Source organism: Pholis gunnellus (assembly GCF_910591455.1).
Source record: "Pholis gunnellus genome assembly, chromosome: 23".
In the NCBI taxonomy this organism is placed as follows: Eukaryota; Metazoa; Chordata; class Actinopteri; order Perciformes; family Pholidae; genus Pholis; species Pholis gunnellus.
This window is the reverse complement of record NC_136550.1, coordinates 5,163,753-5,178,932: the sequence shown is the minus strand read 5'-3', so window position 1 is coordinate 5,178,932 and position 15,180 is coordinate 5,163,753. Positions and strand designations below refer to the sequence as shown.

General features: G+C 43.9%; 2 protein-coding genes across 3 annotated transcripts in view; one reads left to right on the top strand and one right to left on the bottom strand.

Annotated features, from left to right (window-relative positions):
* The first annotated feature begins 715 nt into the window (after window positions 1–715).
* On the top strand, window positions 716–7,651 carry tnfsf12 (TNF superfamily member 12). The gene is made up of 6 exons (XM_079185263.1): window positions 716–1,386; window positions 2,723–2,804; window positions 4,521–4,577; window positions 4,727–4,750; window positions 4,850–4,977; window positions 5,542–7,651. The coding sequence occupies exons 1-6, from the start codon at window positions 1,213–1,215 to the stop codon at window positions 5,815–5,817; spliced, it is 741 nt and encodes a 246-aa protein (XP_079041389.1). The 5' UTR covers window positions 716–1,212; the 3' UTR covers window positions 5,818–7,651.
* A 2,206-nt stretch (window positions 7,652–9,857) lies between these two features.
* chd3 (chromodomain helicase DNA binding protein 3) overlaps window positions 9,858–15,180 on the bottom strand; it is a 35,748-nt gene continuing 30,425 nt past the window's right edge. For both annotated transcript variants that reach the window (XM_079184778.1, XM_079184779.1), the window contains exon 40: window positions 9,858–11,925. In XM_079184778.1, the coding sequence (XP_079040904.1) occupies window positions 11,822–11,925 (104 nt within the window). In that variant the 3' untranslated portion in view covers window positions 9,858–11,821. The remainder of the gene's footprint in view (window positions 11,926–15,180) is intronic.

Below are 15,180 nucleotides of genomic sequence, written 5' to 3'. Positions count from 1 at the left end.
TAAAGATGTTTTGTTCTTTTATAAAGTCATTTAAATGTAAATTCAAAATGATTCACATTTGGGTAAATAACTTCAAATAAAATAAATGTATAGTATGATAAAAGAGTGAAACCATAGGCAGTATGCAATAGCACTTTACCTATAGGGGGCCTATAAATATATAACACTTCCTGTTCTTTTATCCCAATAAAATGTTAAAATAAGAATTTAAATTAGAAATAAATCTCAAAGATGCTCAGTGTACATACATACAGTACATTGTAAGATAAAATGCACACACATCGTGAAAATAAACAATAAAACATAAACAAATGCACACTAAATGAGGTTAGAAATGACAATTGTGCAATGCACGGATGGAAGAAAAGTGCACCATCATAATGTTTGGAAGATATTCTTTTATATTTCAGATCAAAAAAATTGTCCATTTGGATCAATATCAGTCGTTGGCTCGCCCAGTAATGGTGCACTGGGTGCACAGCGTCATCCTCGCCATCCACTTCCTATACACTACCGCCTCCGCGTGGTTACAAACGGAACCGTTACACGCGTGACTGGCACATATTTCCAAGGCATGCGAGTTGATGAGAGTGAGTGGAGCAGCAGAGGAAGCCCCGCTGCGCCTCGTATGGCTTTTTTTTTTTTTTTCTTCTTCTTACGCTCACCTCGTCGGCTTTTACTGGTATCACAACATCAGAGCTCGCGCAAAGTTCACCTCCAAGTCTCTGTGTGCGCGTGCGTGTGGCGTGCGTGCGCGTGTGGATTCCCGCTTATGTGTGCTCTGTCTGTCTAATGGAGTGACCCCCCAGCGCGCTGTTTAAAGGGAAGACAAGAGCGCTGAGTCAACGAATCACAAGGCGATGGATGCAACAGTTGATGTGCGCGAGTAGCAGTTTTTCTTGCGTTTGGAGGCACGCGGGAGGATGGTGGCTTTGATCCGTGCGGAGGAAAGCTCGGATGTTTTGTTGCGTTAAAAATAAAATCCCTCATCTGTCAGAGAATTTAAACAAAGATTTGCCAGCGGTGGGTTTTAATTGCGGGCTGTCCACTCGCGCGCGTCTTTCTCGCCGAAATGGACGTTTGGACAGATACGCATTTGGAGGCGCTTCGCGCTCCGCTGGAATGAAGTTGAAGTGGGGCTTTCGGACGGTCTGCGGCGGTGAGTAGCAGCAGCAGCAGCAACAGCAGCAGCAGCAGCAGCCCGCACCAACCATGCATCGGATTCTGCAGAGGAGGCGAGTGCGCAAGCTGCGGGTCGTCTGGGCGTCCCTGGCCCTGGTGGCGCTGTCTATGGCCGCGTGCAGCGCGCTGTTCACGGCGTGGACTTGGCGACAGACGCGGGACCTGTCTCAGTCCTTCAAGATCCTGCAGGACCGCATGGAGCAGGTTTGTGTCCCCACTCAAAATAGCCAGACATGCCCACGGACACGAACAGCGTATTTGTCCCAAAAAAAAAAATGATTTACAAGCCTGCAGACCTTTAAGTGTTTGTTATGTAACTTTTATTTTTTTTGGAGGGGGGGGGGGCTGCGGTTACAGGAACCTTCGCAGGGGGGCATATGGAAAAGAGAAAATGCAATTCCACACTTCACCCCCTCCTCCCCCCCTGCTTGCACGTACTATATTCTATTGCACCATTCCTCTACTTGGCACTTTTATTGCTTACCAATAAGTGCAGTCAGGTTGTGTGGAGTTACAGCTTATTTTTTGTGGCCAACACCCCCCCCCCCTCCCTCCGCCATGTTTAATTACTCTGGTGCCAGTTGTGCTCCGGTTTTATCTCAATTTACTGGAAAGCCTCAACTATTTGGCACGTGAGGAGCATTTTATACCCAACCGACTGCAGCAGAGGCTCGAGGCATGAACGAGGCCTGGACGATAAAGTGTGGCAAGTGCAAAAAAGCATTTTTTGCAACATGCCCAGCAGCTTCTCATGGATTAGCCACAGCAGAAATCGGTCCTAAATTACAGTGCAATCTTGTGCTGTGTTGAAAAAACTTCCTGCACTCGGGGCAAGTGTTAAGACTCCAGCACGAGGTTGCATCACAAGGCAAATTAATTTCTCTTAAAAGCAGCCAAAAAGGAGCCGATGGAAACTCTTCTGGTTTTCAAGTTCACAGTATTTACAAAACCAGGTTGCACTGGATATGAGATCAGGAGGACAGGTTGGCCGTGTATCATGTTGACAGACCTGCACACACACACATACACCCCAAAATTGGACACGTGGAGTGTTGATGCTGGAGCCTTTCCCGAGGGGGGCCCGTTCTGTCCATTTGACCGTTGGCCAACTCACTGATGAGAGCCAGCGAGTGAACGTCTGGAGAGCGAAGAGCAACTCGCATGCCTCCATTTCCACAGTAGCAGTAAATTTAGACTTTTCACCGAGCCTCCGCTGCTCTCGCTTCACATGGGGCCTCCTTTCGGTCATTCACTCAAGAAGAATTTCATTCTCGGCAACGGGAGTAGAAAGATGTGAGGAATGCAAAGCACTAAAAGCGCGCATTAGGTGTCGCAACCGGTCTCTGAGGAAGTGGTGGACCTATTCTGAAGCAGGATACTGGAAGAGACGAGCCTGTTTATGTGGCTGGCTGGAAGAGGCCGTCTGTGGGATCCGTGCCAGACAAAAGTCATAATAAACTTATCGTACATTTGTTAATAGTGCGCTTTTTTTCTTCTTCTCTCTCTCGCTCTCTCTCTCTCTCTCTCTCTCTTTCAACAGGTCAATACACAGAGGAAGGCCATTGTTCAGCTCATTCTGGAGAAGAGAGAGCTGCTGGTGGGACAGAGAGTGAAGAGAGACGGTACTGCAAATCAAAAAAGTCTTCCACAGCAGCATTTTCTGCTTTTTAGGCGCCCCAAATTCACCACAGACACAATAGCTACCAACTGTGTTCTGTTGTTTTTGTTGGGGGGGGGGGGGGACATTTAACACAAAACGCTGGCCAGGCTTGGCCCACATGCCACTTTGGTCAGGTCTAGCGGTGCCGCAGGCGCAGCCCGCTGCTAAAAGTTGACACAGGAAAAAGTAGGCAGCTGGATGGCTGCTTCAGAAATTACAGGTCTGACCAGAACGGACCTCGGAGCCCAGAAAAAGCAGCTGGCGCGAGAGCGAGGCCTTGTTGCACGCTTTTGGGCAATGAAATTGATTTCTTTCTTCTTTTTTCTTTCCCTCTCTCCCCGAGCACACGACAGACTATGATTTGTTGTGAAAGCGGTGATATTTGATGACCTATCATTGCAGTATTTATAGCCTCTGCTTGCGTCACCATCACGGGATCGCTCGATTGTTCACATTCTGTCCGAGAGTGAACCTTCGAAAGGCGCTTTTGGAGCGAATGTCCCAAATGTGACAAAAAGGGGGATTCTTTCAGAGAGCGCCGTGCCTCGCCCCAAACATTTACTTTGACATCCTTGCAGATATTAGCCTTTTTTTCACTTTAGTAAGTGATATCTAGACTTTGTCTTCCAAAACGCATTAAATGCTGTTTGAGAAAGTCAAAAAGCCCAAACAGCTTTTTCCAGTTTGTGGAAAGTTGACCGCCGCGGTGCAGCGTTTCAGAGGGACACTGCTGTTATGTTCTCTCCCCGTGACTGACAGCCTGAGTCAGGAAACTCGGGCCGGCCTGAGGGCTTTACGCTCGCCCGTAGCAAATCCTAAATCTACAGGGTCACCCACCTGTGAGTTATTTTAGCAGGGACTTAATATTCCTGTACGGTGGCGGGGGCCCCGGTGTTTGGCCGCTCCGTCTCGGAACATAAAGTATGTGTTTCTCAGCGCGTGCACACAGTATTCAGGTTGTATCTGCGTCTGAAATCGCTCCCTGCACGCCCAGGTTTGAAAAAAAAAGCTAAAATAAACTTTTAGTGAGTAACAAGAGCAGGCATTCTGCAGCTCCGGCCTTTTAGCGTTGTGTTTTATTTATTGTATTTATCCGAGCTGTTGCTTCACTCTGTTCTTAATCAACTCTTTTTGGGTCACAGAGCAGCCAAAGACCTTTTTGACTCTCTCTCTCTTTTTTTTCGCAGCACTTCATTTCTCTTATTTAGTGTTCGAAAGCTTTTGTCTCTCAGGCTGCATTTAATGCTTTCACTTTTCCGCTGTCTATCTTGTCTTTGCCTGCCCCCCCCCACACACACAAACACATAAAGCTCTCCATCCTTCACTTAATCTCTCTTCTTTCTCTGCATTTTCTAGATGACTGCGACCAGCTGGCACTAAGATTAGCCCCCACAGGCACCAAAAAAAAAAAAAAAGAGGCACACGCTTTTGACTGAAAATAACAGTTTGAGGAAATATATTGAAGCATGTGACAGGAAACCCTTGTGCCCATCTGCTAACCACGTTAAAAAAAAAAAAAAAAGAGAGCCAGGTTGAATCTAAATGCTTGCAAATTAACACACCGCGTCATTAGACAGATACAGATGGGAATGATTGTTTTATCAAAAAAAAAAAAAGGAAACCACAGACGTATTTCCTCTGCCGCTCATATTCTGTCTCTCCTTGCCTTCTCTGAAAGGGGGGGCGCTGCGAGGGAGGAATGGAAATGGAAAGAAAGCGGCGTCTCATTTCGAGAGTAAGTGGCTTGGCAGATCCCTTATAGCCGTCTCGTGTAGCATCTGCTGAAGTGGTTTCAATCACACACCCCTATACGATTGCACTCGTAAAATCTTAATTGACTTTTCCTTTTCTCTCCATTTCAATGTCTCTTTTACTTTCCACCAGTAACCAAAGTCTCCTCTCAGCAAGGTAAGAGTCGTAAAAATGAGGGATGGTAGATAATCTGTCACATTTTTTGGTCTGCGGGATGGTTAACCTTGGATATGTGTGTGTGTGTGTGTGTGTCAGTGGGAGAGGGGGGTGTGATAAAGGGTTGGGAGGAGAGGACGCTGAATATGAGTAAAGCGGTGAGGTACAACAAGGAACAAGGCACCTTCACCGTGGAGAAGGCGGGCGTCTACTTCCTGTTCTGCCAGGTGAGTCTGTGCTGGGAGTTGTAGTTCATCGACAAACATGGCTCCCGTCATCCTCGTTGTTCCCCACATGGCACCGAGTATCAAAGGCCGACGTGCTAGATGTCGTCTCACTCAGATTTTTTTTGTCTTTTATCAGACATTTGCTAATTGAAATCAATAACTTTTTCTAATTGAAGAGATGTAGTTTGAAGTCCTTGTATGACTGAGATGGGACTATTTATTCCTTGTGTGTATTGAACGAAGGTTTTTATTATCAGTATCAAAACTTTGGCGCTGGTATCGAACAATTCAAAAGAGCCTTGAGTTTGTACAAACAGCAGTCACAGTGTACTGGTACGCATCATGTTATTTTGGGAGAGGTGGATATCTGGTTTCGGGTAATCTCGTGTAGCCAGACCTCGGTCTTGTCAAGTCGACAGAGGTCTGGAAAAAATCTCCGCAAAAGAGTAAAAGAAAGAAGGAATTACGATAGCGGGGGCCTCGGGTCTGGTTGGGTTTTTTTTTTTCATCCGAATAGTCGAGAAGAAACGAGTTGTGTCTCTCGTCCCCTCTCCGTCTCCTCAGGTGTTGTTCAACGAGCAGCAGTCTCAGTACGTGAAGCTGGACGTGGTGACCAGCGGCCAGAGGCCTCAGAAGCTGCAGTGCATGGAGGGTTACGGGACGACCCCGTCCGCCGGGCCGCACCCGTTCCACTTCCTGAAGCCCTGCCAGGTGTCCGGCCTCCTGCGGCTGGACAAAGGCACGGAGCTGCAGGCCATCACGGGCTCCTCCTTCAGACTCCACACTCTGGGCAACCCGTCGGCCTCGCCTCACATCTTCAGCATCTTCAAAGTCAACTGACCGGCCGCTCTCGTCTGAGAACAACAAAATGAACTCATGGATGAGATTCTTTTTTTGGCAAAAACAGTCACGAGCAAGTCGTGGGCATCACTTTAGCCTTTGAAAGACGACCCCCTGTCGTTCGTGGAAGTTGTTGTGGAATTGTTTTTTTTGTGTGTTTTTGTTTTTTTGTTTTTTTTACTCGCACTGCTGTTTTTTTTCGGAACGCAAAGACACAGACTTTTGGATTAAAGCCAAGACCCAAAGTGGACAAAAACGCCTCGATGAATGTCTGCCGAGGGAACAGACGTGGTGGAAGCTGTGCTGTAGATAAAGGGCTTCATATACAAAAAAAAAAAAAAAGATGTTCATCTTAGCCTTCGTATCACGTAATAAAAATGTGCTTACACTCTCTTTATTAAGACTGACAGTAAAGCTGTGCATGCACCTTCCACTTTTATATCACCGGTGCCTCAAGAAGCTTGAGAGCACGCCTGCAAGCGTCACATCTCCACACGAGTGTGAAGTCTTTCAACACTTTGTATGTACTTCACACATATTTTACTTTTGACATTTTAAATAACATGGATGTGAATTTGTGCTCTTTTTTTTTTTAAGGTCAATAGTATGTATAGTATTATTGGCTTGACTTATGGAGAGCATGCAGGTTTAAATATAGCTACGTCTCTCTTTTCTGCCTTTGTTTGTTCGATGGCACAATAACCATCGCCTCCGAGACATGTTGACAATCATCAGAAAACTATTGAGAGTCATTCAATGGTCTTGGAAAAGTCCAAATCTATAGTTTAAGTAAGAGCTGGTATTAAATATTAAACAGATTTTGTATTGAAGAAAGAATTTCGGTCAGAAAGAGAACAAAATTGGTGTTAAGAATAGTGTTAATATGAGCCGAATGGCGAAATAAGAGACCAAAAATGTACCATCTGACAACGTTATCATGCTGATGCTTAGCAGGTATAATGTTTACCGTGTTCACCACCTTAGCTTAGCATGTTAGCCTGCTGACATTTTGCTTATTAGCACTAAACACAAAGTGCAGCTGATGGGAATGTTGTTCGTTTTGCAGGTATTTGGCCATAAAACGAATTATTGGTCAAATAAAAAAGATATCTTTGCCCTTCGATGACTCAATTTGAATTAGTTTCTTAAAGTCAGAAGGAAAGAAAAAGTGTCTTGACCAATGCACAGCTCTGAAACACCATGGAGAAGATCAAACCTGCCACCATAGGTTTGGGAAATTACTCTTGTTGGACGATTCACCGATATCCAATATTCATATGTTGTTCTGAAAGGTTTCTCGGTCACTTCTTTATTTTTCGAAATTCCTTCCATTCTCTCATACGCCGCTGTGTACACAGTGTGTATTTCCAGCAGTGGGTTCAGCACTCCCACTCTTGTTTATAAGTAGTTTTTGTGGACGGACCGCACCGGTTCCTCCTCAGCACTTTACTGCAGCGAGCGTAGTGTTTTTAATTGGAGCCAAACAGTCGTGTTTTCAAATGGAACAATGTAGACGTTATATTCTGTGTGATTTCCTCATTGTTTTCCTCTTCTTCCTTTTTGTGTGTCTGCCCCCCCCCCCCCACACACACACACACACACACACACCCCAGCAGCCATCTAAATTTTCACTTCCTGAATCTGAACCACATAGCTGAAAGTCTTTGAGAAAAAACATGCACGCACACGCACACACACACACACACACAGTCTCACACACTTCCCTGCCCCGATTCCTATTTTTCTAAATGTCAAAGTTTATTATCACATCGGAAATTCTTGTGAAGTCTTTTTTTTTTTAAGGCGATTTTTTTTGGTTTTACATGTCTTCTCAACTCACTCATAACTGTTGAATAAACCTTTTTTTGTTGTTTTGGAAAAGTTCCTTGAAATTTGTTTTCATGACAAACCGCTTTGTGTGCCTCCAAGAAAAAGTAACGAGTTGTCAAAATGTACATTTAATACATTTAAAGCTGATTTGAAGCGTATATTTTGTATTAACAGATGGTCAACGCGTAATGTGAAAGAAGCAGCACCGTCAGCAGACCAACAATCAGCAACTAGCTTTGGAAAAATACAAAACGACCAACTTTTTTTGCTGGATCTACAAGTTTGATGTCCATTTTATGCAACACTATATAAATAATGTTCTTCTTACGTGGCAAAAAAAGTACCTACGAGTACCATCTGGAGAGTGAATACGACGTACTTTGGTTTAATTATACTCTCAACAATACAAGTTCAAATGTCCTGCATTTTTGCCATTTAAGTACTTTCCCGAAGTTTCTCCACATAAAAACGTCGCGCCTGAAACATAAATGTCTGAATGTACAGTACAGAGGAGCATTCACAGGAAACAGTCGATATATTCTCCACAATGAACCTGTCAGTGCGCACTGAAAGGGAGTCGTCCTAATCTCCAGACTCTTCCCCCGATGGTATATGGACTTGGCGTTCATACACGACACGCATGCTACACACACACACACACTCGATGGCGGAGGCGTTCGTGGGAGGTGTCAACCTGCCCATCACCATCCAATCTAAACGCTCATCCACGCACACTCACCCCGATGGCACAGCCTTTCGGGAGCAGTTTGGGGGTTCAGTATCTTGCCCAAAAACACTTGGCCGGGGTTCAAACCACCGCCTAGTGATTAGTGGACGACTTGCTCCACTTCCTGAAGCCACAGCCGCCCCACGGGGGCCTCTAGGAACCATAAAGCTGAGATAACAGTAAATACTGAGCAGGGTGACTCCTAACTTTTTGGTCATCATGAATCACTAACCATCTGCTCCTCAAGGTTGTCGTTACGTGTGTGTGTGTGTGTGTGTGTGTGTGGGAGAGACATTAGAAAGGGTGATAAAGGCCTGTGAAGAGGACACACTGAATCACTGCAGCGCTCTCACAGCCGCCCACATCTCCTCGCGTTCACACGGCGTCCACAGACACCAGAGCAGATTGACGGCAATTAATGATCTCTGAAGACGACCGTTTGCTAAATCAGAGGTGATGTTTTTTTTTTATTTGCCTTCATTCATCAACCGAAAGATAAATAGGAGAACATTTTCTTCTGCAAAGTGATGCTTCAACCTTCTTTTTTTTTAGCTAAATGTTCCATTTTTCAGCCTATGTCAGTCCACAGGCTTTTATTCACACGCGGGATATGAATTAGTTAGATGATAAGTTAATAACCTGATAAACATTTCACATTAAGTTGAAATATTCGCAGGAAATGGCACTGAGGACATTTTAAATGGATCATTTCTGGACCAAAGTGGAGCCTTTAGTGTCCTTGAGGCCTTTTCAAATCTGCATTTACATGAGTAAAGTGTCCACTAAGCACTACTATCTTGAAAAGTGAGGGCATGAAATCAAGCAAAGATCATCAATTTAGGCCTATATATCAGGTGGTACATTCACACAAATTAAAAGACGACCGCAAACGTCCTCCTCAGTCTGCTCCAGGAAATTGTAACCAGTCCATTCAGCCTCTCTCCTCAACGTTTTAAATAAAGCATAAAGTCCTAAGTCCATTCAGAAGTCACTGCTGGAGAATACAACGCGAGTATATTAGCATTCAGCTAGCTGGTATTTTAGCCGATTCTGTCACCCACAGTCACCAAAGTAAATATTGGACCCATTGAAACCATGTTCCGAAAATTAACTTTGTGCGAGACCTTTGTGTCAACTAACCTTTAACTCACTTACTAATAGTCTTAATGCTGAATATGGATGTTAGCTGTGTAAATATCTTATAGGGCAGGACGTGTACACAACCATATAGAGCATCTTTGACTAAACTTTGGAAACATTTGACCTCATGACCGCTAGATTAAAAGTCAGGGGATCACCGAAATGATTAGAATTGATCCTCTAGAATAACTTTAATATCTGTAGCAAAAATCATCTCAATCTTTCCAATAGTTTAGTTGCTGAAAGGACTAAAATAACGGAGCGACCAACATCACCATCCCTCGGTAAAAGGCATGGCAATGTGTGTGAAATACAAACCCAAAAATACTCTCAGTGCTTTTTATCATTTCATTCAGTTTTATTACAAACAAAAAAAGAAAGAAAGAAAAAAAAAAAAGATGCGTCATCATCGACATGTTTCACTGCCACTCATCATTTGATCGGCACCACTACATACAGTGACACAAGATACCCAGAAATCAACACAGACAAAAAAAAAAGAACTTTTAACATTTTAGTTCAGGGGTTGCAAAAACGTCCGTGTGGAACATAATTGGTAAAATGGACTCTGACTATTTCCTGGGAAGATCAGCGTAAGACGTCCAGGGTTCATGAGATAAATTAACTCCTACAGTAACTATCATTTTTTTTTTTTTTTTAAGTTTTAACTTAAAGCAGACTCTGACTAGGATTTACAGGTTGACATCAGGTTCTTAATTCAGTTCGATGATTTTACATTTGTTCAGCTATGTTTAAGGCGTTTTTTAATGATGCGGTATATAAAATGGATTTCCAGCCTTCGATTTTCCAGATAATAACTGTGTATTTCTAACTGGGGTATACATTTCCGCTCATAGAAGCATTTAGGGTTACATATGGCCTATTTTCTATATATGTATATGTCAATTGCAAGCCCCAAAATCTAAAACGTAAGCAAGAAAAACACGTTTCCTTGTAATATATCTACCTCTGAAGTTATAGCTCAACTTCTTCGTTTGCGCTCTCTTGCAATTAAAAGAGGAACATGGCAAAGTGGTGCGTTTGTGTGTGTCGCACACACTGGACCGTTTTTTTTTCTCGTAGTTTCTCGTTACGAAAAAAAAAAAACGTCTCTTTTGGTAGAAGCTCTTTCTCAAATGGCAAACGGCAACATCGACGACGACGGCACTCATAATCGCGGGGAGTAAAAACACGAGAGAACACGAATGAGCTGTTTAAATATGCAAAGAATATCACAGGATTTTTGTAGAAAGAAATAGAAACTTTGGGGGAAGGGAAAAAAAATTGAGAGAGGTCGAAGGGAGGGAGAGGGGAAGGAGGGGGGTCGTCAAGAGGAGTGTTCAAGGTGACGGATGGGTTTTAATAACACTGACTTGCTTATGAAAAGGTTATAAACATTCATAGGAGGTTTCTGAAAAATAGCATCATAACCCCCAAAATACCTCAAAGCTCTTTACATAAACTAGAACCCGGGAAAGCGGGGTGGGATGGCGGCAAAATAAGTAAATGTGGTCCAACAAGTCCTGAATATAATTCTCATATCTGCGTGTTTTTATCTGAACATGTACCATTGGAGAAAGAAAAGAAAAAAAAAGCTAAAAAGAAACCTGGAGCTGTGCTTGGAGCTGCTCGGACTGAGAAGGTTCAGCCTCTTCTGGGAGAATTAGAAACAGTATTAAAAACGACTGTAGGCACAGCTTGACGCCATTTTTTTTTTTTTTTGTCCTTTCCACGAGACAGCATTACTGTGATTAGCGCATGCTTCAGGGGATGGAGTGTTCTTAGTTTCACATGCAGCTTCCTGTCAAGAGGAGGAGGAGGAGGAGGAGGAGGAGGAGGAGGAGGAGGAAGGTTACATGGTTTATTGTGAGATCTAAATGTTTCTAGGATTGAGGTGGGTTGAGCGTGTGTGTGTGTGTGTGTGTGTGTGTGTAGCTGAGGTTAGAAGCATCCCAAGAGGAGGAGGCCTGTGTGAAGAGGCCCACTTATGAGGAGTATAATGGTTTGAGGCAGACAAGAGAAGGTCACATGAAGTTATGAGACAATATGGACTGTATGCACTGTAAGTGTGTGTGTGTGTGTGTGTGTGTGATTGTAGCTTTTAGGGGTGTACCAGTCGATAAAGTTTTAGAAGACAAGTATACAATCACAAGCGGGGCAATAAGTGCACCCTAAGCCAGTCAATTAGTTTTAATACTGGATGTGTAGTTCAATGTTCTGAACAGCGTTTACCACGATATCTTTGCAACAGATGGTTTACTGTGTGTGTGTGAGTGTGTGTGTGTGTGTGTGTGAGTGTACATGTGTCTAGTCGTCGATACAGATGACCTCTCCGCTGCGCTGCTCCCGCCGGTTGAGGAGCAGCTCTGCTTCCCGCTCCTTCTTCACAGACATGGGAGGCCCGTTCAACACTGCAGGGGGAGAGAGAGAGAGAGCGAGAGAGACGCCAGAGTTCAGTTCAGTCGGTTCAACATGCAACGCGTCTTTGGCCTCAACGTTTTCTCTCGGAAGACGGAAAATTCCCACTCGAGCGGGAACAAAAATGACCCGTAACAACATAAAAACATGCAACTTCAGCGGGGCTGTTAGTCCCGACCTTATTAGTATGAGGGGGGGGGACATCTTTTGGATATCTATGGATGGATCTATAGATTCATATATGCAGTAGAGTCAATATGCAGAGGACTCTTTGCATATTTGTGAGTGTCCAATAGGTTTGACATCTGGACGATGTACTACTACTAGTACTACTACTACTACTACTACTACTAGCCTTATGTTTTGTGGATGTTTCTTAGGTGCATGTTTGCAGGTATACCAAGCATATAGAGTCATTGTTCCACATGTTATGCAAAGTTTTAACCCTATTTTGAGTTTTCCACTCGCAATTGAGTTTATTGTACGATCCTCGTGAGGACATCAGGATCTTTTGCCGCGGAGCTGACAAACAGGGACCAGAGGAAATGTCGTCCACCTCTGCGACATTAAAGCAAAGTTTATCCAAAAAAAACATCTCTGGTGCTGAAATGGGAACCTGCCAATCATCTCGGTTGTTGTTCATTTGTGATAACGCAGCCGAGGTGTCACAATGAAAGTGCATCCAGCCTTGCTTATATATACTTTGACCATCTTTATAATGAGCAAACTTGCATATTACAGTTAATCAATGTGTCATATTACATCATACAGTATCATGTTTACGATAATGATAAAACCCCAGAATGCATAACTGTTAACCTGGAGAAAGTGAGGCCTGCAACGAGCAACACACACACACACAAACACACACACAGGCACATAAGGTCACAGACGCACAAAACGCACGGAAATGAACTTCTTTCTACACGTCTGCACAGCTGGCCAGCGAAGGGATCTGAAGGGATCCGTGGCTCCCACCTTTGTGCGCTATCGCGAATCTGCTCAGGGAGTGGAACGGAGAGTTTAGCGCGCCTTTCAAAACAAAGGCCAGGAATAGACCAACAGCGCACTTCTCTCACTCGCGCCACCGGGGGAAAGATAAATTGTCATGACACCCCCGTGCAGATCAAAGCTGCGATAAGGAGTGTGTTGAGCTGAAGACGTTTGGGAGGAGGAGAGGGGGGTCTAACTATGTGTGGTTCTCTAGAACCAGAGGTGGGGACCACTTATGGGGAAACGTGTGGCATTTTGCCAGCAGAGGCCAACAGAGGGGAAGAGGAAGAAGAGAGACGGAGTCAGTGAGCGTGTGTGTGTGTGTGTGTGTGTGTGTGTGTGTGTGTGTGTGGGCGGACAAAATCTGATAAGAAGCAAAACAAATCGAGGTGAAGACTGGGTGAAAGAGCATGAGGAATTAGAGCGAGAAAAAAAAAAGAGATAGAGGACATAGACGTGGAAGAGAGAGAGAGGGATGATGAGATGGAAAAAAAAAAAAAGAAGAAGAAGAGTGATCTGGAAGAAGAGAGGCCGAGAAAACAGAGCCTGTTCGATGCGTCGCCATGGCCAATAAAACAGAAAGACAGTGCTGTGCAGAAATGCAAAAAGGTGCGATGACATACTTTGTCCACTAGAGAGCGATTATAAGTACATTTCTCAACTGCAGAGCGTAAGTGTTCAAAAAACGAATTAAAAGGACCCTGATAAAAAATGTATTTGGTTCATTAAAAGATGATATACACCGCCTCGTCAAGGTGCAGTTTACATCCACGTGTGTCCTAAATGTCATCGCTTCATTGTTTTATTCTATTGGACAAGTGTGCGTCACAATGAGCATTATGAATTCTTGAGTTATTGCCATTGTTGATGTGTTTTCGGGGGTCACAGTGAACTTTAATAACCAAATTCTAAATCAGGCCGATCCTTGAGTTCAGGTGGACGTCGGTGCCAAATTTGAAGAAGCTTAATTCCCTCCAGACGTTTCTGAGAATACGAGTTCACGAGAATGGGACGGAGAGACGGACATAGAAAATATATAATGCCTCCAACGGGAAGCACAGTTCAAAAATAAATAAATAAGCCGATACGTTTTGGCCAGATAACAGAATCCCTCTGCGAAGCCACATTCACATCCAACCGTCCAAACTCCTCCATCTCTGTCTTCATACAGATCCCGTCTTCTTCTTCACAGTAGCAGCACACAATGTTTAACACACAGACGAAGTAGGTTGGCCGTGATATTTGCAGCTACAGTAAAAAAAAAGAAATATGATGAATCCAACAGCCCACACCTGGACGATATCTTAAGGAATTCCTAAAACATATTCATCTACCCCTAGGAACTCTGGGACTTCGCTGGATAAGAGCGTCTCGAGTCCAGAAAGGCAATAAAAACATTCCTGGCCGTCACGTCTCTCCCTGTAGGTCCCGCTACTATCTGATAGGAGTGAACGCTGCCATCTTGGCAGGAAACGCAGGTTTTTTTTGTTTTGTTTGCTTTGCGTGAGTGTATCGTTGCCAAAGAGCTTTCATCGGGAACAACCTCCTGCCTCTGAACTGTCAAAGTGTTCAGGATCTAAAAAAGCACAAGTTTGATTTTTTGGAATCAAAGGTCTGCTCAGCTGAGACTTGAAAAGATCTGCATGAGTCCATGTGTTGCAAGAGTTTGTAAGTAATCAAACAAGGATTGCTCTGTAAAAAGAAAATGGATTTACGTGCATGTCTATGCACTGTGTGCGTGTCAAATGCAAATGTTTTCTTTTAAGACTATATTTCACCGTCAAGTATTGAATCTTGGTCAGATTCTTCATTTAAAACTGTATTAATTGATTTTTTTAAGCACTTGAGGGCAGCGCACCATCTTGTGAGGTTGATATTATTGATTAATATTAACATTAATGTGTGCTTCCTATTTAAATATCCAGCAGACAAGGAGCAACATCACCGTTCATTTGGAACTGTGTCCAAGTTCTCTCCTTTGAGCTCCGCTTTGGTTCTCCACCAACTCCTGAAGGAGTTTTCTGGCCCCTTTAGCTGCTGAATGCTCCACTTTGTTCAGCCGCTAGTCGCTAACGTTGTCCGTCTGTGTCTCTGGTGCTGGACCGGTGGGGTAGAGTGGGTTTATTGGAGCTTTTTCACTGAAAAAAAAACAACCCCAGCTGCCTGCAGCTGGTTAACGATGTCGATGAGAACCGATGAGACTGAACGGAAACGGTAAAATGACACGAGAGCGTAAAAAAAAACGAAACAATGAG

What these genes read in the sequence shown, in the direction of transcription:
- tnfsf12 (XM_079185263.1), top strand. Translation starts at nt 1,213, where the DNA reads ATGCATCGGATTCTGCAGAGGAGGCGAGTGCGCAAGCTGCGGGTCGTC. An exon ending in TGCAGGACCGCATGGAGCAG is followed by an intron (nt 1,387 to 2,722) that starts GTTTGTGTCCCC and finishes CTCTTTCAACAG; the next exon opens with GTCAATACACAGAGGAAGGC. An exon ending in TCTACTTCCTGTTCTGCCAG is followed by an intron (nt 4,978 to 5,541) that starts GTGAGTCTGTGC and finishes CCGTCTCCTCAG; the next exon opens with GTGTTGTTCAACGAGCAGCA.